This window comes from Myxocyprinus asiaticus, chromosome 28 (assembly GCF_019703515.2).
Source record: "Myxocyprinus asiaticus isolate MX2 ecotype Aquarium Trade chromosome 28, UBuf_Myxa_2, whole genome shotgun sequence".
Taxonomy (NCBI): domain Eukaryota; kingdom Metazoa; phylum Chordata; class Actinopteri; order Cypriniformes; family Catostomidae; genus Myxocyprinus; species Myxocyprinus asiaticus.
In genome coordinates this window covers 32,731,161-32,758,882 of record NC_059371.1, presented here as the reverse complement: position 1 = coordinate 32,758,882, position 27,722 = coordinate 32,731,161, and the positions used below count along the sequence as shown (strand labels likewise).

The 27,722-nt window shown below is 36.4% G+C and overlaps 1 protein-coding gene across 5 annotated transcripts in view; it reads right to left on the bottom strand.

Moving 5' to 3' along the window:
- Positions 1-26,735, bottom strand: part of LOC127419308 (carbohydrate sulfotransferase 11-like) — a 36,348-nt gene extending 9,613 nt beyond the window's left edge. The window contains exons 1-3 of one of the 5 annotated variants that reach the window (XR_007893642.1): positions 26,302-26,735; positions 11,884-11,958; positions 9-397 (exon numbers count right to left, since the gene is read on the bottom strand). Coding sequence is in view for 2 of the 5 variants with exons in the window: in XM_051660625.1 (XP_051516585.1) it covers positions 26,302-26,395 (94 nt within the window). In the remaining 3 variants the exon portion in view is untranslated. Of the gene's footprint in view, positions 1-8; positions 2,135-10,453; positions 10,478-11,883; positions 11,959-26,301 lie in introns of those variants that run through there. The other 4 variants (XR_007893641.1, XM_051660626.1, XR_007893640.1 and 1 more) reach the window with 4 other exon arrangements.
- Positions 26,736-27,722: the final 987 nt, after the last annotated feature.

The following is a 27,722-nucleotide window of genomic DNA, read 5'->3' as shown; positions in this document are numbered from 1 at the left end:
ACACACACCGGTTCAGTCTCGATGCACGTCTCTGTTGGGGCCCTTACTTGCAGGCGAACATAAGTGATTGGTTTTGCACATGTGCCAGCTAAGTCAAAGGGATACTGCTGAGAGAGAGAGAGGGAAAGAGAGAGAGAAGAGTGCAAGCTAGCAATCTGGACATCGTAAGGACAGAGTAGGGGAGTGGACAACCATGATAAAAAGAGTAAAGACCTAGTAAAACAGAGATAAGTAGGTTTAATGTATCGTTTAAGGAACCATATGAAGAAAACAGAAGAAGTCAGGGGCAGAGAGACGGAAATGAGGAGGGAGTTGAGTACATATACAGACCTAAATCTTTGCTATATGAGCGGGCGCTGATGTCTTCTCCAGCCTTTCCTATACATTCATTATTCAACTGGACAGACAGATATATGACATGAATATAAGGCAGCAAAAAATTAAACTAATCCAGCAAAACATATTTGTAGATGAATAGACTGGTTATTCATTCATCCGCCTTTAGAGGGCCTTTAGCAACAGAATATAAAACAGATGCGCATCCATCACATCCTTGCTTATCATGGAGTGTTTCTGTATAGATGAACATTATGTTTACTGCATGAACTTTGATAGTGATAGTGAAGTACAACATGACAACAAGCATTGTTGATCCACCGGTCTCCCTGTATCATCCACACCGACAATAACATCAGTTTTCTCTGGGAGAGGATGCACGTTTAGACTCACAAATTCATATTAAACACCCTGAATGCATTAAAAGTACACTAAACTTAAAATATATTAAGATGAAAATATCAATACTTGCATTAATCAGTTGTATTTATTTATTTAAATGGTTTTAAATAGTAGTTTACAGTATGCACATACTTCGGTGGCTGTTTCATGTTTTCACATTTCCTTCTACAGTAGAGTAAATAATATTTTCTCAGATGTTAACGTTTTCAAGTTTGCATAACAATGGTTAGACTGTCAAAAATCAAACGTTGTACAAAATTAACCTTTGGTTGAAGAAAAATATGCATCTTGATTTTTTTTCTCTGAGTTTCAAGCTGTTCACTTTATTATTGTTTTTGTTCATGTTTAATTGATTTTCATTAATTAACGTTAATGACCATCAATTAAGAACATTTCTTTAAATGTGCAACCGAAACATGTAGCAGGCCATCCTTGAATTTGCATCACTTGTATGAGCACCAAAGCTAAACGAACAAGAACACTGACTAGCTCTGGCACCACGGCTCCTGTTCTTCATAAATGTTAATACATTTCAAGTAAATACCTATTTACTATTTGGTTTAAGTAAGTACAGCTTTATTTACATGACACCATTTAAAATAGTGTTTACACAGTGTTTTACAGGAAACAAAAACATATAAATGTCAAAGAATAAAATAGAATTGAAAGAATGAGAAAATAAAACAATGCACAGCAGTATTAAAAAACAAATTAAGACTGTAAGACATATATACACATAAGAGCACTTGTGCCAATCTTCCTTCTTCCCAAAGAATACAAAAATAATTCTTACATCAAAGCCTCTTATCTTCCTCTTTACTTTTCTGAGCAATCTGAAACTGTGCATTTTAGCACTTCTCTTATTATTGCCTCCTTAGGACAAATACTTTTGCTGTATTCCTCATTTGTAAGTCGCTTGTAATGACGTGAAGCTCAGTTTTTGTCCAAATACATTAAAATGCAATTCACACAAAATATTTACTTGAATACACCTCCACTATGTTTTCAGTTTCTGAGTTTCTGGGGCTTGAAGAAAAAAAATTCATGTGGTGTATTCGTCCAGTGACAGTAAAAACAAAAACAAACAAACAAAACAAAAAAAGCATAATTAAAAGCTGAATTTAATAATAATAATAGTGTTTTAAAATATTAATATTTGAAAAACTTTTGTCCACCAAATCAAAGTCAGGTGGTGATGGTGAAAGTAACCAACATGAAGGTAGCAATTGTTTGTTTACGTTGACAAAATATTAAAACAGAGAGGACCCCTTTAGACCAATAATTTCAAATAAATCCAATAATTTGATGGATTAAGTTGAGTACACTCTTATGCAATACCTTTTACTTGATGTTACAACACATAACACATAAGTCATTATATATATATATATATATATATATATATATATATATATATATATATATATATATATATATATATATATATATATATATACACACACACACACATATACAGTTGAAGTTTACACACACCTTAGCCAAATACATTTAAACTCAGTTTTTCACAATTCCTGACATTTAATCATAGAAAACATTCCCTGTCTTAGGTCAGTTAGGATCACTACTTTATTTTAAGAATGTGAAATGTCAAGATAATAGCAGAGAGAATGATTTATTTCAGCTTTTATTTCTTTCATCACATTCCCAGTGGGTAAGAAGTTTACATACACTTTGTTAGTATTTGGTAGCATTGCCTTTAAATTGTTGAACTTGGGTCAAACGTTTTGGGTAGCCTTCTACAAGCTTCTCACAATAAGTTGCTGGAATTTTGGCCCATTCCTCCAGACAGAACTGGTGTAACTGAGTCAGGTTTGTAGGCCTCCTTGCTCGCACACGCTTTTCCAGTTCTGCCCACAAATTTTCTATTGGATTGAGGTCAGGGCTTTGTGATGGCCACTCCAATACCTTGATTTTGTTGTCCTTAAGCCATTTTGCCACAACTTTGGAGGTATGCTTGGGGTCATTGTCCATTTGGAATTCCCATTTGCGACCAAGCTTTAACTTCCTGGCTGATGTCTTGAGATGATGCTTCAATATATCCACATAATTTTCCTTCCTCATGATGCCATCTGTTTTGTGATGTGCACCACTTCCTCCTGCAGCAAAGCTCCCCCACCATTTGATGCTGCCGCCCCCATGCTTCACGGCTGGGATGTTCTTCGGCTTGCAAGCCTCACTCTTTTTCCTCCAAACATAATGAAGGTCATTATAGACAAACATTATTGTTTCATTAGACCAGAGGACATTTCTCCAAAAAGTAAGATCTTTGTCCACATGTGCACTTGCAAACTGTAGTCTGGCTTTTTTATGGCGGTTTTGGAGCAGTGGCTTCTTCCGTGCTGAGCATCCTTTCAGGTTATGTCGATATAGGACTCGTTTTACTGTGGATATAGATACTTGTCTACCTGTTTCCTCCAGAATCTTCACAAGGTCCTTTGCTGTTGTTCTGGGATTGATTTGCACTTTTCGCACCAAACTACGTTCATCTCTAGGAGACAGAATGCGTCTCCTTCCTGAGCGGTATGATGGCTGTGTGGTCCCATGGTGTTTATACTTGCATCCTATTGTTTGTACAGATGAACGTGGTACCTTCAGGCATTTGGGAATTGCTCCCAAGGATGAACCAGACTTGTGGAGGTCCACAATTTTTTTTTTCTGAGGTCTTGGCTGATTTCTTTTGATTTTTCCATGATGTCCAGCAAAGAGGCACTGAGTTTGAAGGTAGGCCTTAAAATACATCCACAGGTACACCTCCAATTCAGTACACCTCCTATCAGAAGCTAAATGGTTAAATGCCTAAAGGCTTGACATCATTTTCTGGAATTTTCCAAGCTGCTTAAAGGCACAGTTAACTAAGTGTATGTAAACTTCTGACCCACTGGAATTGTGATAAAGTCAATTAAAAGTGAAACAGTCTGTCTGTAAACAATTGTTGGAAAAATTACTCGTGTCATGCACAAAGTAGATGGCCTAAATGACTTGCCAAAACTATAGTTTGCTAATATTATATCTGTGGAGTGATTAAAAAATGAGTTTTAATGACTTCAACCTAATTGTATGTAAACTTTTGACTTCAACTGTATATGTATATATACACACACACAAATACATACATACATACACAGTAAATATACGTATACTGTATATATTATTTACGAAACCAAACATGACACAAGGATTACATTTCTAAGAACTTGTCACTTGTGTTTTATAGATTTCGAGAAGAGTTCTATTTTTTATCACCTCAGACAACTTTTTTGACATGTACTGAATTAGTACATTTATTAATCTTGGTCAGTGTTAATTTCTGAAAATACAATTGTTCATTGTTAGTTCATGTTAAGTAATGTAGTTAACTAATAGGGCTGAAACAATTAGTTGACATTATCCACAATGTCGACAATAAAAAATTGTAGACAATTTTCATTGTTGAATAGTCGTTTGATCTCATTTATCGTAACATGAGATTATATTAAACTCTAATGATGATGCGTGAGAGCAGCACTGCAGTTTGCGCCTGACTGAGGAGAGGAAGAATTACACAGCTCACTGTCCAGATGCACTCTAAACTTTCCAAACAGCTTCAGGTGATGTAGATAAAGTATGTTGGAATTATAATGCAAAAATACAAAATAAGTAAATACAGAACTCTCGTTGTGGAATAAGCGGAGCTGGCGCGTCTTTAATGAAACACCCCGGCGTTACATCTTTAATGCAGTTATATTTCATGCGTTATAGCTTTAATAAAGTTCAAATAATACGGAAGCAGATCATGTAAATAACTACAAACTCTGAAACTGGCATTTCTCTGTGCGGTCAGCACCTCTTCTATGAGTTGTGTGAATGTCCCGATCTAAGGGAGAGAGATTGAAACTGCACCTGGCTGAGGCACACTCTGTCACGGGGACACTTGTCCCTCGAGCACACGTGCTTGCTGCAGCTAGATTTTAACGTGATGGCTCACGATTTATTGAATCATAATATATGTGTCACTGTGCTTTTCTTATCATGAAGAAAATTGGCAATATGCAGCTTTATTAATAAGAGAGAGTTTGTTTTTTTATGAGTTAAAGATAGATTGAAGTGAACAGAAAGGTGAGAGAGGGTAGTCTTCGCCCCATTATACACTGCAACAAAATACATTTTTGATTTGTTTTCATTTTGGCTTGTTTTCCAATATAAATATCTAAAACTCCTTTAAAAAAAAATTTACATTTTCTTTAGCAGCTATACTGCAGAAGACATTTTTTTTATGAATGTTGAATATAATATTAAAGATACAAATATTTGAGGGGCCTGGGTAGCTCAGTGGTAAAATACGCTGGACCCCTGGAGTTCGCTAGCAGGCTAGTTCAAATCCCAGGGCATGCTGAGTGACTCCAGCCAGGTCTCCCAAGCAACCAAATTGGCCTGGTTGCTAAGGAGGGTAGAGTCACATGGGGTAAACTCCTCGTGGTCACTATAATGTGGTTCGTTCTCGGTGGGGCGTGTGGTGAGTTGAGCGTGGTTGCCGCGGTGGATGGCGTGAAGCCTCCACACGCGCTATGTCTCCGTTGCAATGCGCTCAACAAGCCACGTGATAAGATGCGCGGATTGACGGTCTCAGACGCGGAGGCAATTGGGATTCGTCCTCCGCCACCCAGACTGAGGCGAATCACTATGCGACCACGAGGTCTTAAAAGCACATTGGGAATTGGGCATTCCAAATTGGGAGAAAAAAAAAAAATATATACAGAAAAATCCTTTAAAAAAGATGCATTCACCTGAGAAGCAGCATATAAGATATTTAGACTTGCTTTTAGAGAATAGATCTTGAATATAGGTATATTTTGTCTTTACTGCACTTGCAGAAGTATAACCAAATGAAAAAATATACCTATATACAAAATACACATATTTAAGATACATTCTCTTAAAGCAAGACTAAATATATGTTGCTTCTCAAGTAAATGTATCTTGTTTTAAGTATTTTTAGACAATTTTAAATGGAAAACAAGACAAAAACACTTCATAACAATAGGATTTTTTGCAGTGAATTTCTGTACTGAATTCAATTTAATAAAAAGTATTTTTTTTCCTTTAATTCAGTAAATGTAATTTAGAGTTTTTTTTTTTAAAAGATGATTTTGTCCTCTTTATTGTTAGTAAGCATGTTTAATACAACCTTTTAAGTCAGGGCACAAGCTGAATAATTGGTTAAGTGCTAATGATTAATCGCAGAATAGTCGAATAATCATTCTAATAATCGTTAGATTAATCGATTATCAAAATAATCATTAATTACAGCCCTATTAACTAATGTTAAATAAAAACTTTTGGTAAAGTGATTTTACGAGATTGTGATATAAGTGTCAATGCTGAATTAAATTGTTAAATTAAATCTTTTTTTTTTTTAATTAACCAAATTAACCAACTCAATTTCATCGACCACATCTCAAAAACAGCCCAATCATGAAGATTTGCACTCTACAACATCAGGAAAATTCCTCTCTGATCATGCCACACAACTCCTTGTTCAGTTGCTTGTCATATCTAGACTAGATTACTGTAATGCTCTTTTAGCCAGCCTTCCTACGTGTGCAATTAGGCCTGGCTTTACTGTACCTCGATGGTGGAATGATCTTCCCTCCATCCGTGAAGCGGGCTCCCTTTCTGTCTTTAAAAAGCAGCTAAAGACACATTTTCCATGAGCACTTGACCACACACTCATAATATATTTTTTTAAATACATATATATATATTCTTGCTGGACTCTAATCTCTGTCTTGTATAGTATTTTTCTGATGCAACTGAAACTTTGTAAGGCAGCACTTTTCATACTACTGTCTCCTTAAAATTAATTGCTTTGGATAAAAGAGTCTGCTAAATGAATACATGTAAATGTAAACCATTTTTTAAAACATAAATGCAAAAAAAAAAAAAAAAAAAAAAAAAAAGAAGAAGAAAAAAAAAGTTGTTTTAATTTCCAAATAACAAGATGTTGTAAAATTAATTTCTTAATCTCAGAAAGTACTTCAAGTAAATAATTTAGGTCAGTTGGGATCGACTGGTCACTCTCATTAACAGGTCAAACGGTAAAATGAGTAGAGAGAAACTACTCAAATAACGAAATTCTTAAAGATGACTTTTTATTTCCTCATTTCGGCTCCCACGCGGGTGGATTTCCGAAACGTAGGATGGCAGGAGAAGACTCATGCATAATTATGAGGAAAGCTCTACCTGATTGGTTAAGGTTACGATTAGGGCTAGGGCTATAGTTTCTCCGACCAATCAGATAATGCTTTCCTGATAAATATTACTGAATAATTCAATACATTTCCGAAACATAGGATGGCATGGAAGTGTCATTTATATTCGCAAGGAAAGTGATTCCTCGCGAATATAAATGACACTTCCATGCCATCCTATAGACAGCTTCTTTTTGTGTGCGTGTGTTGTTAGAACGCTCACGGTAATGCTGATACACTTGTGTGATGGTCAAATACATTTCAAAATGCCTGTCCTGGCGAGGTATTGAAAGAAACTAGTGCCCGACCGATATATTGGCTGGCCGATATTAGCCTTTCACCGATATATTGGTATCGGCGTATATTTTACCTATATGCGCCGATATGAAAACTTTTTTCCAGAACATATAATGCAGAAAACAATGCTTTAGAATTGGTGTCATTACGTAGTTTGTCCAACAGAGCACGCTCCGACTCCATTGTTTACAGAGCTGAACTGACAGTGGCTCTGCAGACAGGGCGGAGTTAAGCGGTGCGGAGTTAAGCATGTCTTCTCGGTAAGCTGCTAACTAGTTTGTGAAATACATGCTGGAAAGTTATTAAACAATGACCCCATCATTTTCCCTTTTCAATATAACTAATATAACATTAACCTTGTCCCTGACAACCATGTCACTCATGTCTGTTTGCTGTTAGCCAGCTATAGTTTGTCAGTGCAGTAAGTAATGTAACAGATTGGAAGGTAAACATCAGAGCATCTTTTTGCAGCTCAGCAGACAACAGTGCGGTAGTGGATTGTGTGTGATGAGTGTTGATTTCATGCTATGTAGTTACCTAGTTGGTGAGACACAATGCTGGAAAGTAAAATAAACAACGTCCTTCTTTTACTCTCCGTGACAACGAGCTTATAGCTAACTAGCTAAGCATGTAGCTACTTTCATTGTTGTCAGCTGAGTGGAAGCTAATGAGTAAACATGTATTCACCAAACTGTTTTGTTCAGGATTCACAGTTTGGTACCCCTTCAACTGAACAATTCTAGTCGTTGCATTTATAAAATGTAATATTTTAAAGTCTGGTTTTCCACCGTTGAAAGTTTCCCCTGAACTTGTATAGCAGAATACAGTGTAACACCGCTGCTTATCTGTTTATCTTGACTTGGCAGTATTAATATAGTCAGCATTTGACTGATACTAAACAGTAATACTGATGTTTATTTAGCTATTTGTTTTATTTTTATTTATTCTTTATTTAAATGGTCAGCCATTAACTGATACTAAACATACAATACTGATGTTTATTTAGCTATTTGTTTTATTTTTATTTATTCTTTATTTAAATGGTCAGCAATTGACATATACTAAACATACAGTACTGATGTTTATTAAGCTATTTATTGTATTTGTATTTATTTTCTCAGTGTTCATTTCTAGAATTTGATGACAATGTATAATAATAATTTCAAATTTTCTTTGATAAAAATATTTAAGAAAGCAGCCTTCTGAGTACCTTTGCATAGTCAAATCAGTGCAAAATCAGTGAACAATCCACATAGAAAAGGTCTGTTTTCATTCCAGCTCAAAAATGTAATATATCAGCCACCATATCGGTAATCGGTAAATTTTCCCTCTCTAAAATTGGCATCGATCTCAAAAATCCCATATCGGTCGGGCTCTAAAAGAAACACTCATTTATGTCTGAAGTAAGCATAAACGTTGGGACAAAAAAAGCGGATTTGTATCAAAATATCGGATATGTGCATTAATGTAAATGCAGCCTGATAGACCTGCCACTGTCTGTCATTAATAACAACAATAACAAGAAAACCATTTATTGCTCTTGGCTGGATAACTTTAGTAGCTTTAAAATAAAATATTAATGTAATCATACAGAGCAGACCTGTAATCCACAACTACTTGATACTGCTGTTAGAAATTTTAAGCAGTGTTTTCTTTATTTGTTTCTTTGTTCTTATTTAATTACAGACTGTTTCCCTGTCTTGAATAATTACTTGAGAACTTTAAACAATGTTTACCCAATTAACAAATTAGTCTTACTATTAGTTTTTGCATCGAGAATCATCAAATTTCACTGGAATTGGTTCCAACTACTGAAATGTTGGTATTGTGACAACACTGCCCACAATGTATATTTAAATTGTGTATGTCAGATCTTACTGTTATAGCATTATGAAAAAGTAGATCTCATGTCATAAAACTGTGAGCACCCCTGAGTTAGGTCATCAGAGTTCAACTGAAAAAAAATGGCTGGGAACCACTGTACTAAAGCATGCTTCTTTTTTTTTTTTTTCAGAATGTTAATCTAACTGTGCAAAAGCTATAGCAATTCCTCTGTAACCATCTACAGAAAATATGACTGATTGACGTTAACTTTTTCAAAACACTCAATGCAACCGTTAACCATGACTTACCCTGACACATGATTAAACACCACAATCTGAAATCATTTCCAAGTATAAACATATCAGAGTTGTCATCACAAATTTATTTCGCAAGTGTTGTCCGTAAGACACTCCTAATCATATTCATCAGATGAAAATCATTTGTAAAAGGAAGTTTTTAAAACGGAAGAGACCGTTATGGGCTCCCTGACTCATAACCACAAAATGACAGTGAACTTCCTCTTACAACTCTATCGGTTTGTTACAGGAAAATAAACCGAGTCTTCAGCAGAGAATCAAAGACAGACAGAAAAGACAGCCTAACACAACAATATTGGTTCAAAAAATGTTTGAACAACCAATGACAGATGGGGGAGTGTTCATGAAACCTGTTTGAAAACAGCCATAATTTTTGCAATGAAAAGGGGAAAAGTGGAAAAAAACAACTAAAACAAAATGGCAAGATATGAGTTCCTTGAACAATCCAAAACTACTAAGTTGACAAAGAGCACTAAACAGTTTCCAAAGGTGAGCAACAATGAGGCCCCTTTTCAAACCTTGTTAGTATGCACTAGAGTGGGGCTCCTCAAGTCAACTAAGGCCAGGCGGCAACAACAAAGGTTATTTGCTGGAATGCTTCACAGGCTTGTGACCATTTATGTTGGCTTATGAGGGTCTACAAAGAACAACGCACAAATCAGTGGGCTTTTATCAAAAGTTTGCAAGGAAATGGACAGGAAGCCCTCCTGCTGTCCTGCAACTGCTCGCTTTACTAATCGAATTCTGCTCGGGCTCAAGTGGAGAGGGTCTTTGTTTTGTACTGTGGCTTGCGAGTTTTGTTTTACTCCCGAAATCAAACGATTTATTGACTCAACTGTCTTCTCGGCAGGTGTTCTCACCTCTACAGTCTTCATATAATTAGGCTGCGATACATTGAAACATATTCCAATGACTGAAGTAACAGCTTTGGGGATCACCAGGGATGTAGTACTTTAGAAACTGTACTCCATTACTATGCTTAAAGGGATAGTTCCCCCAAAAATAAAAATTATGTCATTCTTTACTCACCCTATACATGTAGTACAGTTATGCTGTTTCAAACCAATTTGACTTTGTCTTGTGTATGTCTTCTGGGTGAACTAATCCTTTAAGTACAAGTAAATGGAAATAATAACGTTTTAGTATCACTCAAGTATGTTTTTAGCTAGATACTTTGACTTACTATAGAGTTAAAAAAAAAAACAAACAAACAAAAAAAACAGTATCCATACTTTCACAAAAGTATCATTTTGCAGTACTTTTTAAACCTCTGGTGATCACAATTCTCTAATGACATAAGTTATCAGGAAATACTGAAAAAACAAAACAATGGAAACATATGCATGAGAGCTTGCACTTACTGGAAGGCTTGATGTAGAGAAAAATTGTATGCATCATTAATCCCATCAGAATTAGTAGATCAGTCATAAGTGAAGCCAAGATGTCAGACTTTGTTCATTTAAAATTAGCATGTGTATAATGTTTAAACCTATGCATCACACACTCTTGACTCTTACTCGTGGATCCAAACAGCTTTTCTAGAAAACCATATTTTAAAATATAACCACAAGCAGCAATTAGCAAAAAAAAGGTAGTGACATTTGTGTTCATATTTCAAGAATAAATCCAACATATATTGTCTCTGACATCTCAATAAAAAAACAGTTTATCAGTACACTTTTTGTCCCAGGTAGGGCTTATTTCAATTTTCTCTATGCTATTGCAGTGCGATATATTAATCGGAATTTGGTCATTGTGTGTCATTTGCCATTTTCCAATTAAGCCATTTTGTTTTTTTACATATTGTTAAAGGAACAGTTTGGCCAAAAATGTAAATTCTGTCATTAATAACTTGCTAAAAAGTTCTACTTTGTGCTCCACAGAAAAATAACAGCATTTGGGTTTGGAACGATATGATGGTGAGTCAATAATGACAGCATTTTCATTTTTGGGTGAACTATTTCTTTAAAGTAATTTTCCGGGTTCAATAGTAATAAAGTTAAACTCAATCGACAGCATTTGTGGCATAACATTGATTACCACATTTTGACTCGTCCACTCATACATCATCATGGCAACAAGTTGTAAAATGTAATATACCTTTAAACAGAAAAAGGTTAGCAAGTGATTTTATCACACTAAAATCATGTTAACCCGCATATTGTTTACATATTGCATTATTACTATTATTTTATTTTTTTGTAATTAACATTGTGCCTCAAATGCTGATTCAACTTGACATATTGAACCTGGAATATTCCTTTAACAATGTGATCGAGAATTAATCATTTAATGAAATAAATGTGCTTAATTTCTAAAATGCTTGTGCTGGATTACTAATGAATGCTTACTGATACCCAAAATTCTATTAGTTAATTTTTTATTTTTTTATGCATTGGCATATTGCCATATTTTGTCCCTTGGTGAATGTCTTAATAGCACAAAGAAGCTATACTTACCCTAAATTGTTCTTAGGGCAGAAGGGAATAGGTTATCTCACTATAGCAATCATTTTCTTTTCTGCCCTGTGAAAACTAGAGGAAGCAGAACTCCCATGAGCATCTTAATGTAACAAAGCAAACTTCATTGCAGAATGAGGAATGTGCTTAATCATAGATTTGGATAGAGTTACGTCCACTCATAGTGGCACAGCATACTATACAGTATTCCATTCATAGCATGAACCTTACTCTCATAACTATAGATTACATTTTAAGTAGAGAGAGAGAGAGACATGTAGAACGGTATGGCAGGCTGCATATGATATGAGAAGGCGAAGAAAGGCTGGGCTTTTCTCTCTTTCTCCTCAGAGACACAGTGTGAGGGTGTCACTCTATCCCTGACTAACACAGAGCCGTGACTGTTCATCCCAAATCCCAAAATTCCATTTTAGACTGGAAGTTTCCCTCTGTTTATTAAAAGGATAGTCTTTTTCCCTTTTCCAGTCCTAAAAGTAAGAAAATTATCAACACAAAAAAGCAAATGCAAAACAATTTAACCCTCAAACATTTCCTCTTTAGGGAATATCTGAAATCATGTCAGGACGGCTATTCAATCCATTTCACCTAGAGTCACCTAGCGTGATCTATTTGTTCTAATCTGGATTAAGTGTACTAGCCATCCAAATAGTTGGTCCTATTGCCTAAAGGTGAAGTGTGTATTTTCTATTGATGTTAAATGAATTTCCCCCATCCCAGATTAATATGCAGAGAAAACAATAAGTGAGGCATTCGTAGTTTACTTCCCCTCTAAGTATAAAGACTGACTCGGTGGTGCTATCAAAACATAACTCTGTTTGTTTGAACATCCTGACCAGCCAGACATAGCAACACTGGCTCAACCAATGGCATGAGTTTGGGGCAGGACTATCTATTTGTTTGTTTCACAGTTACATTTTGTGGTGCTAGTTGTGCAGAAATCACACACTTTCCCTTTAAACTACATCTCCAGTCTTGGTCCAGTTTCATTGGGCATGGGATGTCCGAAAGGAAGACCGAAAAATCAGAAGAGTTGTCGTGGTGCTGCCCAGTGCCCTTCCCTTTCACAAGCACAATAAATCAAAAGCATCTTGCACGCAGTTCCTCATAAAATATAAAATGGGTCTGTTGGGAAACTGCCACTGTAGAGCGGTGCAGCTCGCGGAGTTATGTCATTTTATGGGTAATATAATGCCTGGACAAAACCAGCAATGGCTGATGACGCTATAGCAAACACGTGCCTGTACGGGCCAATCAGAAAGTGGTTTTTGACAGCAGGAAGTTTACATTTTAATCTGTGAACATTTTTGAGACAACAACCTGAGGACAATGATGACAGAATGTACATTTTTGAGTGGACTATCCATTTAAATGCACATGAATAAGAGTGTACTGGGTGGTTTGCCCCAAAAACAAGGGGTTTATGGTTGATGCAGACTTGTGAAAGCAGAAATGCCCTATTTTACAACAACTACAGCAGAAAATTTGTAAAAAAAAAAAAAAAAAAAAAAAGTGTCAACAATATACATTTTTAATTTAGGCTGTATTACTGGACGAATCCAGTGCAATACCAATTTGAACTTGTGTCACTGCATAATGCGACTCAATCTTCAAGGATCAAATGCAGTATTACATCTGGTGTAACGGTCTTCATAAACTTTCCTGTCCGGTTACCAATGTTTTACAGACATACTTGTGGATTGTAGTTTGAATAGTCATAACTCCTGGGGAACTTAGTTTGCACACATGAAGTGTGACACTGGCAAGCAAGAGCATACTACCATACTACTGTAACTATTTCTGCAGTATGTAGCATGTATGTTGCGGACAGTTCTGTAAGCAAATTTTCTGTATGCATGGAATACCCGGATAGCCTACTACATTTGTCAAAATGTGCAGTATACAGCTTGCATTGTGTAATACTGTATCTTGCAATGCAATGCGCTTGACTTGACCTTCCATTTCCAGTGTGACAAATGAACCTAAAGAATTAACCACAATGTTCTTCCTGATTCATTATTTGATCTGAATGCTAAATGTTATGACATTTCTACTCAAAATTGGAGTAAAATCGCTAAATATTCATCTTAAATCCATCCCAGATATTTCTTTCTTCTGCAGAACACAAAGATTTTTAGAAGGATATCTCAGCCTTGTAGGTGTATATAATGCAAGTGAATGGTGACCAAAACTTTTAAGCTATAAAAAGCAAACAAAGGCAGCATAAAAGTAATCCATACGACTCCAATGGTTTAATCCATGTTTTCTGAAGCGATTCAATCGATTTTGGATGAGAATAGACCAAAATATAACCCCTTTTACCTGCACATGCATCAAGCACTGCCTAGAGACTGCATTGGCAAGATCTGGAAGATATGGATTAAACCATTGGACTCTTATGGATTACTTTTATGCTGCCTTTATTTATTTTTTGGAGCTTCAAATTTTGGTCACCATTCACTTGCATTGTATGGATCTACAGAGCTGAGATATTCTTATAAAAATCTTAATATGTGCTCAACAGAAGAAAGTAAGTCATACTTTCATACATTTGGGATGGCATGAGGATGAGTAAATTATGAGAATTTTCATTTTTTGGCTGAACTATTCCTTTAATGTCCAAGATGACAATTGCATGCCAATCACTGAATTAACAGTGCAATGTGATGAGATCACATGACAGTATGTAGCATATTTTTATTAGAAATGTTTATAGAATACACATATTGTGTTGTTTCACATGCTATTTCTTTTTAAATATTATGCAGTATATATTATATACTGTGCAGTATTCAATAAGTAGTAAGCTTGTCTTCCATTGTGACCATTGACAATATCACTCCTTTCCTAAACTAAGAAATCCCACTAGAATGAAGTCAGGCATATTATGGAAATTCTGAGCAAACTTTAAGGTAGTTCAGTAAAACGTCTGACTGGCGAGTTTAAACGGGCTGCCTCTGTCAAACTAAACAAGCAAAAATATAGTATGATGTTTGGGGAAGTCAGCAGTCTTGCCTCTGCTGCACACATGAGGAGCAGAAACTGATGGTGTTAGATAAGCAGTAAAATCTTTCTGCACATTCGGCAGACACACTATTAGCCTTTATCAGAGGAGAACAACAACATGCCGGGACTCTGAAGCTGTTGCAAAAGATTCTAGGAGTAGGGATACGCGATATTATATAAAACGAAATATTTTCAATATCGACAAATCGTGGGTTACCCCATTGACTAATTGGACTTAAGGTAGCCCTTTATAATTAGACTTGTTTCAGGTTTACCTGACCACAATGGACATTTTTCTCAGGTAGTCACTACATAAGACAGGTTGTTGCATTTAAAACCATTTAGACGACGTGCAACAGAATGGAATGAAACTCAGGGGTCTCGAGACACGTTTTTAAAAGTTGGACTACTTTTAACTTTACACAACACAACACTCATTGTAAGATGCTAAAAAAAAAAAAAAAAACAGCTTGAGACTTCACCAACCCGGTCTCATGACAAGTCATAATAGTTAGAGATGCAAAATCATAACAAATCAAACAAGTTGGCTCATACAGAAACATACGACTTATACTCCCATAGAAAAATAAACAAACAGTGATCTTACGATTTTTCCTACGTTTAACCACCTAACCCAAACCTAAAATTAACCATAATTCTAATTGGAAAATAACTGTTGTGTACAGCAGAAGAAATAAAACATTTGGGTTTGGAATAACACAAGACAAGTTTATTAGTATAGCATAAAAAAAATATGCAACGAGTAATTTGTCCACAGACGTTTCCTTTCTTAAGGTAGGGAGGAGGCTAACAGAAGATTGATGTCTGTATTGTATCGATTTAAAATTCTGTTGTTGATTGGTTGCTCTTTATGAGAATAAAAGTAATATTTTTAAGTCGTATGATATCTTACGAATTCAACATCTCTTACAAATGACAATTTGTCAACAGCCAAAGATGTCCGTCTCAATTTGTATGGATTAGGGCTGGGCGATATGGCTCCAAAGATAATAGGTTACAAAATTTTCAGCCTATTGACAATATTCAATATTTATCTCAATAATTATGTATTTGCTCTGAAATGGCTCAAAAGTAATTTTTTTTTAAGCAACCATAACTTCATCCAAACAGCCATTGTAGCAGACTAGTTTCAATATTTTAAAAAAATATTTTTTTTAAATAAAGGCATGTTTCCCCAGAGCTTTTCACTAAATGAACACAAGGGAGAATACGATCTAATCATTTACATGATATGCACTTTTATATTTATATTTCATAAACAATGATACATAGAAACATAATAAAAAGCATTATTTACCTTCATATATTTTTACAAAAAAAAAAAAAAAATGTTTGTGAATGAACAAGGTGTGTAAAAACTACTCCACTTATTGCATATTACATGTTGCATAATAATAAATTACTACTGCGGGACCTAGTCAACTATTGTAATATAATCCTAAATTATCACTATTATTTTGAGGATTTGATTTGTTTAATATAAAAGTAATATATTTCTGTCCTATTTACCTGTTCACCTAGAGCTTTTATTTTGACACTGAAATTGCAGTTTGTAGTTTACAATGTTCCACATCTGGTGAAACGCTGTCATCTGCTTTTTTGTTATACTGTGCAGCTTTTTTAGATTTGTATAGTAACTTGTAATGGTTACTGATGTTTGGAATTGCACAAATACTTGAACATGCAGTACTTTGATTTCACAATGCTTGTGAACTGCTCTAAAAGTGCTTCTTGAGCCCATAAGTCCCATACGTGCACACAGATCAGCGTGTCAACCGTTTATTCTGAAGCATACACAGACCATATTAATCTGTCTTTAAATCGCAGCCTTTTGCAGTTTTATAATCACATATTGCCATGTTGGTGTTATTTTTAATAAAACATTGTGAGCAAAATATTCAATATATTTCCTAGCCCTAGTATTGTTGTGGCATCGATGCTTTAGAGGGGATGAATTTAAAGACACAACATTTAAGATAAGGTTTAACTGCACAAATTGTTAAACAGATTAAGCGCAGCATGCCAATTAAAGGGGTCATGACATGTGGAAAAACATTTTCCTTGATCTTTTGACATATAAGAGTTTACTGTACAATACATTTTTAGAACTGAAAACTTCCACCTTAATAGAAAAATAGCATTTATTTAAAGCAGGCTCTAGAAACAGCCCATTTGGAACTTGTGACGTCACAAGGACCAAATACGTCTGCATATGACTGCCTCTTCAGCAAGGCACCAGTGTTTATTTTTCATTCATTGCACCCTTGGCCCATCCACTGGTACTCAGTTGCACAGATGAAGAAGAGAGAGGGCCTGTCATGGGAGATTCATCTACAACAAAGGAGACTTACACAGGACATCTTCTGGGTTTAAATGTTTTTCTACACTAGATGAACGGCTTTGACCGTTATCATGCGAGATGCATGCATGCGCCTCTTTTAAAAGACACAATTTCAAAACATGTCCAATGTCCATTTCACTGTGTCTTGCTGTTTTGAAGGCATCCTGGACCGTTTTTGCACCCATCTGTGCTATATTTAATTGTTAGTCTTAACTAATGTAAACATGTAATGTAAACATGCACTGCATCGTTTCGATTTGTTTCCGGCGATGTGTGCTGCCTTTTAAGAGCGTTACAAGCGAAGATTTTAAAAACGCATCTCCTTCTGCTGCTGCCACTGACTGGGAGAACCACATGCCATTCTGTGCGTAAACGAACACGGAAGATGTGAGATGTGAAGACTAGTGCCCGACCGATTTATCGGTCGGCCGATATTAGCCTTTCACAAATATATTGGTCTCGGCGTATATGTTTTCCGATATGCGCAAATATGAAAACTTTTTTTCAGAACATATAATGCAGAAAACAATGCTTGGGGTGATTTAGAATTGGTGTCGTAACGTAGTTTGTCCAGCAGAGTGCACTCCGACTCCATTGTTTACAGAGCTGAACTGACGGTGGTTCTGCAAACAGTGCGGAGTTAAGCGGTGTCTTCACGTATGTTGCTAACTAGTTTGTGAAATACATACTGGAAAAATTAAACAATGACCCCATCATTTTCCCTTTTCAATATAACTAATATAACGTTAACCCTGTCCCTGACAACCATGTTACTCATGTTTATCACATCTGTTTGCTATGTTAGCCAGCGCAGTCAGTAATGTAGCAGAAAGGTAAGCAGAACATCTTTTTGCAGCTCAGTAGACAACAGTGTGGCGGTGAATTGTGTCTGTTGAGCATTGATTTCACGCTACGTTGTTACCTAGTTGGTGAGACGCAATGCTGCAAAGTAAATAAACAACGTCCACCTTTTACGCTCCATGACAACGAGCTTAGAGCTAACTAGCTAACAAAGTAGCTACTTTCATTGTTGTCAGCTGAGTGGAAGCTAATGTGCAAACATGTATTCACCAAACTGTTTTGTTCAGGATTTGCAGTTTGGTACCCCCTTCAACTGAACTGAACAGTGTAACAACACTGCCGCTGTTTATCTCTTGACTCAGCAGGTGTAAATGCTTCTTGTTTTACAACCTGCCCCTAATTGACTGGCAGTATTAAAATAGTCAGCATTTGACTGATACTAAACAGTACTACTGATGTTTATTTAGCTATTTATTTTATTTTTATTTATTTAAATGGTCAGCAACTGACTTACATTGAACATACAGTACTGATGTTTTTAAAGCTATTTATTGTATTTTTATTTATTCTTTATTTTCTCAGTGTTCATTTCTAGAATTTGTTGACAATGTATAATAATAATGTCAAAGATCTTTGATAAAAATATTTGTTTAAGAAAGCAGACTTCTGAATACCTTTGCATAGTCATATCGGTGCAGAATCCACATAGAAATGTCTGTTTTCATTCCAGCTCAAAAATTAACTATATCAGCCACCATATCAGCAATCGGTGAATTTTCCCCCTCTAAAACCGGTATCGGTCTCTGTTGAAGCACCCTACATCACCTTGGATTGTATTTCGTTTGCGAATTCAGAACATTTCAGCATGGATTATATGTTTTCGGCTCATATGAGCGAGGATCGCTTGTGAACTCAGTCACAATATGATTCAAGCTTTGTAAATTTACTGTTATTAAATGATGTGTCAGTTAAACACTACCAGACCAGTGAGTAAACAGTTTCATTCACGAATGTTTCAAATGTCATGACTGTTTGATAGTTGCTGTGCTTGAGTGAACATTTTGATTCATTCAGATGAAATGTGTTGGGTTTTCAATGTGTTAACCCTGAAATATAGTTTTATAATATAATATAATGTGAAGCTTGTTCATTTTCCTCAGATTTAGTTTCAAATATAGCTGTATTTGAGGGGCTGCATGAAGTTAGCTAATCAGAACAGTGGCCATTTACAACTGAAGTCTTAAAGGGCCAGATAGCTTAAAACAAAGCTTTCAGACTGAGGGCCAGAGACTGTCGGACAGTCGTACTATAACAATAATATGTCTTTTTAAACATCATTTAAACTACAGAAATCATACCAGACGAAGTCGGCTAACAGACCTAGATAATGCGACTATAGCTCAACTTCGTCTAACATGTACACACGTCAATTAGACCACAATTGGCTACGGCATTGTGCACATGTTCCAAAAGACAGGTGATGTGGAACGTATAAAGGTGTATTCAGTCATATTTTTTATGTTGTCTTTGAATTACATGGACACCTAGGGACATGAATGGAGCATCATTCAAACACAATAGTTTTCAGTTTCTGATGCCATTGAAGAAATTCACTATACATAGTCAGGTAGGCTATTAATGATTTAATTACTGAGTGAAAATGTCCAATAAACAAGGCAGTTACTTAGATTAAGCAAGTAGTATTCAACTGGTCAGGTGATCTTAACATGGCAACCCCCATGAGAGGACCCTCTCCATGTAGAATAGAACAGGTTTTTTATAAGGTTACTGATATGACTGGAGTCTTCATCTCGTGTGAGTGCTCATGCTTTTTTACATATATTTCAAAATTACAATTAATTTCTTAAGGAGTAAAACATTTTAATTAGGAAAAAAATACTGAGTGCACCTTTAACACTGCGTATCTGTCATCATTCCTTCAAATATTCAATTATGCATTGTTTCATGTAGACAAATGCAAATACCAGCTGTAGTTCAATTGTAAACATAATGACTGATCAAGAGAGTCAGCTGTTGGATGACAAGTCAACCATCATGATGAATCCCTAGCTGGGAGACCTGTAAAATCTAGGTCCGTAAAAGGCATGGAACCATCTTAAAAGGCTGACCCTGCGTCCAAAACCACGTATTGTCACAGCATATACTGTATTTGATAAGAAACGCACTTCTTAGCCGGTAATACAGTATGCTCTTTAGGTATGCGAGAGGCAGTATGAATAGAATTCGGACATACTAACAACCGGGAATGTATGCATGGTCCCGTGACCAAAATATATGGCTTGACAACAACAACAACCCTGAAAATAATCCACTCAAGTTCGGTTAAACAAGCGCCATTTAAGCACAATGAGAAACATTCTTTGTGTATTCAGCACTTGCTGTTGAAAACAGCCTTCCACCCACCATTTGTTTTAAATCCAGCATTTGAATGTGACATCTCCTCAGCTCCTGATGCATTGTGGGATAGGAAATTGTTCAACCGATCCACACTTCGGATTCCCGCCAGAAGTAGTAGGTCATCCGGGCATATCTCGCTTACTGTTTTATGAATACTATGGATTAGGACATACTACTCCACTGGTATACTGTTTTTGGCATACTTTATACTAGGGAAGTATGGATATTCGGACGCAGGTTGAGTCATCATTAGTTGGGACCTTAGCTCCAAACTGACCACAGTTTTGCTTAGTCAGCAGATGTGACTCTAATACAGCTGAGGGCCAAGCATTAATCCTCAACTTTACTGTAAATGGTCTAAGGGCTTTTGACAAAAGCTCACTTATGGTCAAGTCGAGCATCTAATCTCTGCTCTGACTCACTGGGCACGTCCAGAAAAGGAAAGAGCACCATATGTTTCAAACAGCTAAATATTTATTCCTTGTACTGTTTGTACAGTTTTTTTAGATGTTCGCTTCACATAAAATGATGCATATCAGCAGAAGAGGGAAATTGCAAGATTCAATAATCATGCAACTCTAATATGCTGAACTTTATCGTACAAACCCCTGAATAAATTCAAGATATGCTAACAAATGAGGATGGTTACCAAATGGTTTTGTGAAGAAATAAAATACATAAACAGAAAAGCCATTTGAAGGATATTACTCATTATTGCTGTAAGTATTAAGCCAAGACACCCACTGAGGGCTACATTTAAGATCACTTGTTTCAGCTCTTTTCATTTGAACTACTTTGACTCAATACACAAAGGCTCAGAGTAGGCAGTGATCTGTATCTGACCTTCCTCAATGTTTAGATCATGCATCTGCTAAATGTGACCCTGTGACCACTGAAAGGGTGTGTTTTGGTATTGTCTCTATGTGATAGAATATTAATAATAATAATATTTTTTATTTATATAGCGCCTTTCAAGAACCCAAGGACGCTTCACAAAATATAGGCAAAAACAGAGATCAACACACAAAGTTGTTTCAAGCAAGCAAGCAATCTAACAGGCATACAATATCAAAACATTAAAATTGAGACATGTACAATATAATACAGAGATAATAGCTGTACGATGAACAATCTGATAGAAAAACATAGTTTAAATAAATGAGTTTTTCTTGTTATGTGTGAGCACGAGCAGCAGAATTTTGCACAAGTTGTAATGGGTGAAGTGCTTTTGTGGGTAAACCTGTGAACAAATAGTTTCAATAATCTAAACGAAAAGTTATTAATGCATGGATGACAGTTTCAACATCTTTAAGGTTAAGCGCAGAAAGTAGGTGGACAATATTGCGGAGGTGAAAGAAACAGGATTTAACAAGTTGGTTGATATGGGCTTCAAAACACAGTGTAGGGTCAAATAACACTCCCAGGTTTCATATAATGGGTGAAGGCCTAACCAGGACTCCATGAATATCAATGGAAATGTCATGATGGGAAGAGACCAGGGATTTTGGGCCAGCTAACAAAATTTCGGTTTTGTCAGTGTTGTTTTAAAAAGTTTGCTGCCGTCCAAACATTAAGATCTTGGATGCAAGCAGTAATGGAAATGGGTGCAGGAACAGATTTGGAATGGGAGGCGATGTAGATTTGTGTGTCATCAGTATAACTATGAAAACTAATACCATGGCAATGAATGATCTGGCCTAGCGGAAGCATATAGATTAGAAAAAGAAGCGGACCAAGAACCGATCCTTGAGGTACACCATGTGAAACAGTGATAGAGCGAGATTTGTGTTCGTTAATACTGATGAATTGTTGCCTGTCACAGAGATATGAAGTTAGCCACTGAAAGGCTGTACCAGTAATACCATTAGCAGATAGGCAAGTAAACAGTATGGAATGGCAAACAGTATCAAAAGCTGATAGCAGGGCGGAAACCTGATTGAAAAGGTTCATGCAAATTGTATTTTTGAGCGGCGACCACCTTTTCTAATACCTTAGCTAGAAAAGGAAGGTAGGTGATAGGCCTCAAATTACTCAAGACTGTGTTATCAAGACCTGGCTTCTTGAGTACTGGAGTGAGCAAGAGACCTGTTAATCATGTGGGTGATGGATGAAATGAGAGTAGACAAGGAGTTTTTAAGGAGATGTGTTGGTAATGGATCAAGCTGGCAGGAGGAACACTTTGATTTACCAATCAGATGTTCAACCAAGGATGTGTTGGTAAGTGAAAAGGCCATGATGGGGTAGACTAAAGGTGCAGGAGAAAATTCTGAGACAGCAGAGGAAGAGAAAGCCTGATAAATATTATACATTTTATCTAGGAAAAAGGTTTGAAAAGATTCACATAAGTCTTTAGAGCCAGTAAGAGTAGCAGGTGGAGGTTTGATAAGTTTGTTAATCTTAGAGAAAAGTGTTCTGGGTTTGCACTTGGGATTTACTAATGACAGTGAATAGGTAGGTAGAGCATGCAGTGTTAAGAGCTGATTTGTATTGTAACATATGATCGGAGAAAGCAGTAGCATGAGCATAAAAGCAAGTCTTCTTGTGAAATCGTTCAAGACACCTGCCCTTAGCTTTCATTCCTCAGAGGTCGGGGGTGTACCATGGGAAGGAATGTGTTGAGGGAACAGTTCTAGTCTTAAGCGGGGTGAGTGCATCTAGTACATTAGAGACAGTCTCATTATAAACTGAGAAAATTTCATCTGGACCCAAAAGTTCGATAGAGGGTGGTAGAGAGGAGACAGAAATAGCAGCAGAGAAATTAGAAGTGTTTATGGATTTCAGGTTGTGATAGGAGATTGTGGTTTTCATTTTAGGCTTCAAGAGTGGGAGGTAAAACTAAAATCAATAAGTTTATGATCATGCCAACTTCAAGAGCCTGCACACAAACATTGTCACACCTGAAGAACAGACTAGATCAAGGACTAGTAGAACTAATGAGAAAAGAGAAAGATGCATTCATGAGCATTTTAAATTGCACACATCAATTGCAATGCGTGTGTTAAACTATCTGGTTAAAGCACATGGTAAGAAGAAACAAATGGCATTTTCGTCATAGAAAAGCTATTTGCCTCTGGAAGCAGCACTCTCAAGGGTCACATCCTGAAATATTTTGAGCAGTATGTACCATACAGCTTTATACTCTACCCTAACAAGTCAAGGCAAGAGCAGTTCAAAGGGGCCAAATTGAGTCAGGGGAAGTGGATTACTCATTTAATTTGTAAAAAAGGCTGTCTAAATCCTGACCAGCCTTACAATCTTGGCTATATAATAAAACTGTCAACAAAACACTTTGTATTCCCTGACCTTGGCTTTAGTTTGTGTCTTCTGGGCAAAGAGAAAGAGAGTTGAGGTTTTGTTTAGAAAAAAAAAAAAAAAAAAGATTGATTAGCTAAGACAGATTGGCTATCACTTCGAGGTTCTCTCTTTTTGTCACAAAGTCTTTTATCTATAAAGCACCAGAAAGGAATCAGCCTACAAGTATGCCCTCATTTGCACTTCAGTCACTTCTAGAAAATAAAGTCTCGTTGAACACTCAACTAGCTTTTTTTTGTGTGTGTACATGTCATGCATCACTGGAGATTTACAGTATGTTATGTATTTTGTTTAACAGAATTCAGTTGTGGAAATGACAATGATGGCAATGACATTTTTAATATTTTTGAAATAAATAAAATGGCACACTCCAATTTAATAGCACACATTTTATGTATCCTAAAAACATACGATTAAATAAAACTGTCACACTTTCAGCATAATTTAGCATTATTACAGCTTGATTGGAAATGATGTCAAATAAAAATTCATTTGTCATCTTGTATTTTAATCAAGACACATTTTATCGACTTGAGTTAAAAAGTACAGTAACTTTTGAAAAAAAAATATATATATATATAATATATATATAATATATTATATATATATATATATATATATATATATATATATATATATATATACATATACTGGGGGCAAAATTGTTTGGTGTGGTGGAAATGTCTCCACAAGACCTGTCCCATAACTTTGAGGTGCACGCCAAAGCCACTGACCTTTCAATCCCCCTTCTTCTCTAATCTCATATCTCATGCCTCTATCTCACACTAACCTCCTTCAAGGAGATCCATGCCTCTCCGAGGCATTCGTGGGCATCAGGGGAATGGTTTAAAAGGTTTTGGAATGCCCCAGAGTTTACCAGTGGGGGCTTTCCAAACATTCCATGGGCAGTTTTTCTCTCTGCCTGCTTTGTTCCCAGTGGGTTTGAACAGCCTTTTTTGTTCCCTCGCTGTTCTAAACAGGCTCAAGTCCACATGTGCACTCTGAGGACAGTCTGATGCCCTTTTTAGTATGTCAGAGGAACTGCTGATACGTGGCATGCGTGTCCACATTGGACTGTGCTGCTAAACTTTATCTACCATACCTAAGCTTGTCAAATGGGAGTGATGATGAGGCTCTTAATTACTTTTCAGGGATTTCAATTCCACTTTAATTGCTCAAAGCTGTCATTCTCTGATCTCACTGAGCTAGAAGCAGCTTTAAACAATCCTTTAAAACAGTGGTTCTTACTGGTGGGTTGTGACCCAAAAATGGGCCACAGGTCTGTTCTGATAGGGTCACGGACAACAAAGAAAAATGCTATGCTAAATGCAAATAACAAAATGCAACCAACCATAACTGGGAATAATTCAACAACGGTGGCAAGAAATTTGAAGCTCCAAAAAGCACATGAAGGCAGCATAAAATTAATCTATACAACTCCAGTGGTTTAATCCACAATATAATTTTGGTTTAATATAAATCTCCACCTTTGACCAGCTCTGACCAGTAGGTGGCAATATGCACAAAGAATGTGGATCGCCAAAAAACAAAAGAAGAATCTGGAAGTTAATGTGGATATTTATAGTAAAAAAGGACTTAAATGTTGATCAGTTTCTCACCCACACCTATCATATCACTTCTGAAGACATGGATTAAACCATTGTGTCTTTTGGATTACTTTTATGCTGCTTTTATATGCTTCTTGAAACTTCCAAGTTCTGTTCACCATTCACTTGCATTGCATGGATATTCTTCTAAAAATCTTCATTTGTATTCTGCAGAAGAAAAAAGTCTTACACATCTGGGATGGCTTGAGGGTGAGTAAATGATAAGCACATTTTCATTTTTGGGTGAATTATTCCAAAGTTTAAGCAATGGCACAGGGGTGGTAGTTCATGTATCTACCCTGTTGGGGTTCGAACCAACAACCTTCCAGTTACCAGGCCAGAATGTTGCATAACAACATTGAATAGCCATAATCTAACTGAATCACATAACTTCTCCTTGGTCGTAAATATTGACCCCAGACATTTAAGATGTTCAGACTTGGGAGAAACCACAGGATGAGACAAATGCATTTTTTATTACCTACATGTCGTCACTGCAATATTTAATTTAGGATATGGCCATGTGTCGTTACAAAATAAAAAATATAATAATAAAAAATAAATAAACAGCCTGATCTGCAAACCTACAGTTGGCTTGTGAAATAAGTTATCTAAGCAACTTCCCTTTTATAAATTTCCACTGATTGAAAGAAGGTTGGGGTTTTGGGGAATTTTTAGCTGGTCAGGCTGGGAGACCAACAAAACTCTGCTGAGCACCAGTTTTAAAAGTAGGGAGACCAGCTTAAACCATCTTAGTTTAGACTAGTTAAAGGGGAAAAGCAGTTTAAAACGACATATTGTGACTTTCCCGCCCATATGAGGAATATAGAGTGAGATCATTGGAAAAACTCAGATTAAAGCTTCAGTTTAAATAAGTTTGTTCGTAAGACGTACCTGATCTTGAGATGTTCTGGATATACAAGATGAGAATGAAAAACGATCCGACGCATGTCGCCAGAAACATCCGACCCACTTTCGGCTTTATCATTCTGATTCTACTATAACGGACGATGCCCGACTCTCGCCCGGCGACAGAGGTCCGAGAGGGGCTTTTGTCGCCGAGGAAGAATCCTAAAAGCGTATTTACTGCGGCTTCCTCATTTTAGACAGAAACACAAAACAACTGCGATCCAAAAAAACTACACCCGAAATATTCTTTCACCCAAAACAACCCACTTGTCCCAAGTTGGACGAACCATTCACCCCTCGTAAAAAATAAAAAAAAATACGAGTCGTCCTTTTCAAGATCGCGTAAATTACGCATAAATTCCATTGATTATCTACATGTCTTCTTCTGTCTCCGTACGTCACATGTTGCTGCTGTCAATGGAACTCAACTACTTCCCCTAACCATGGAGGGCATTGTATCAAAGTTTCGTCTATGACGTCACACCCAGCAGCATCTAGTTAGGCCCCAGGTGGCCGTATAGTGGCGTCACAATTGGAACCCTTCTTTGAGATTCGAACGCAAAAAATAGAGCAAAGAACTCTTAAGCGTTTAGGGTGAACCAGTCTTTTCAGAATGAAAGTAAATCAGTACGTTTGTCTTTAAAGAAGGAATAGCTAACTTTTGCCCATTTTAAAATCTCTTTAAAATCTTTTGTAAAAACTTACGGTGTGATAATTGAAATATATATATATATATATATATATATATATATATATATATATATATATATATATATATATATGTGTGTGTGTGTGTGTGTGTGTGTGTGTGTGTGTGTGTGTGTGTGTGCGCGCACACACATACACCCACAAATATATTTGGCACATAGTCCTTAACTGCGACAAATAATATGATTTTAGTGACATCTGGTGGGAAACAGGAAAATTGTCACTGATTGCTCCCTGCTTCAATGTAAACTATAGTAAAGGCTGTTGGGTATAAGGTGGAAATGTGTGTGTGAATTTGTGTTTTAGTGACTTAATACACTGGCTAGCCGAAGCACAGCTCCCATTACTGAAACTTCACAGTCAGCACAGATTTGTTTCTACGATTACTTGTCACTGTTGCCCTTTGTACTACCTTCTGCTCGACCTACAATTAAAATAAGGCCAACAAAGCCTAATATTCTCTACTGTTTGCATGGATAAGGACATGAGCATGGTATGTAGAAATACCGTTTTGACAAGTTGCTGCAAGTTTCCTTTATCAGAACTAGATTTCAATATTACAAAAGTAATATAAAGTGGAAGCAAAGGGTTTTAAAGCTAAATTTAAGTCTTCTAAAAAAAGACCCATGGTGTGTGGAAAACTTTAGTGATAACCCATAGGAACAGCTCTTGTTCCTATTGTTGATTCAGGTCAGAGT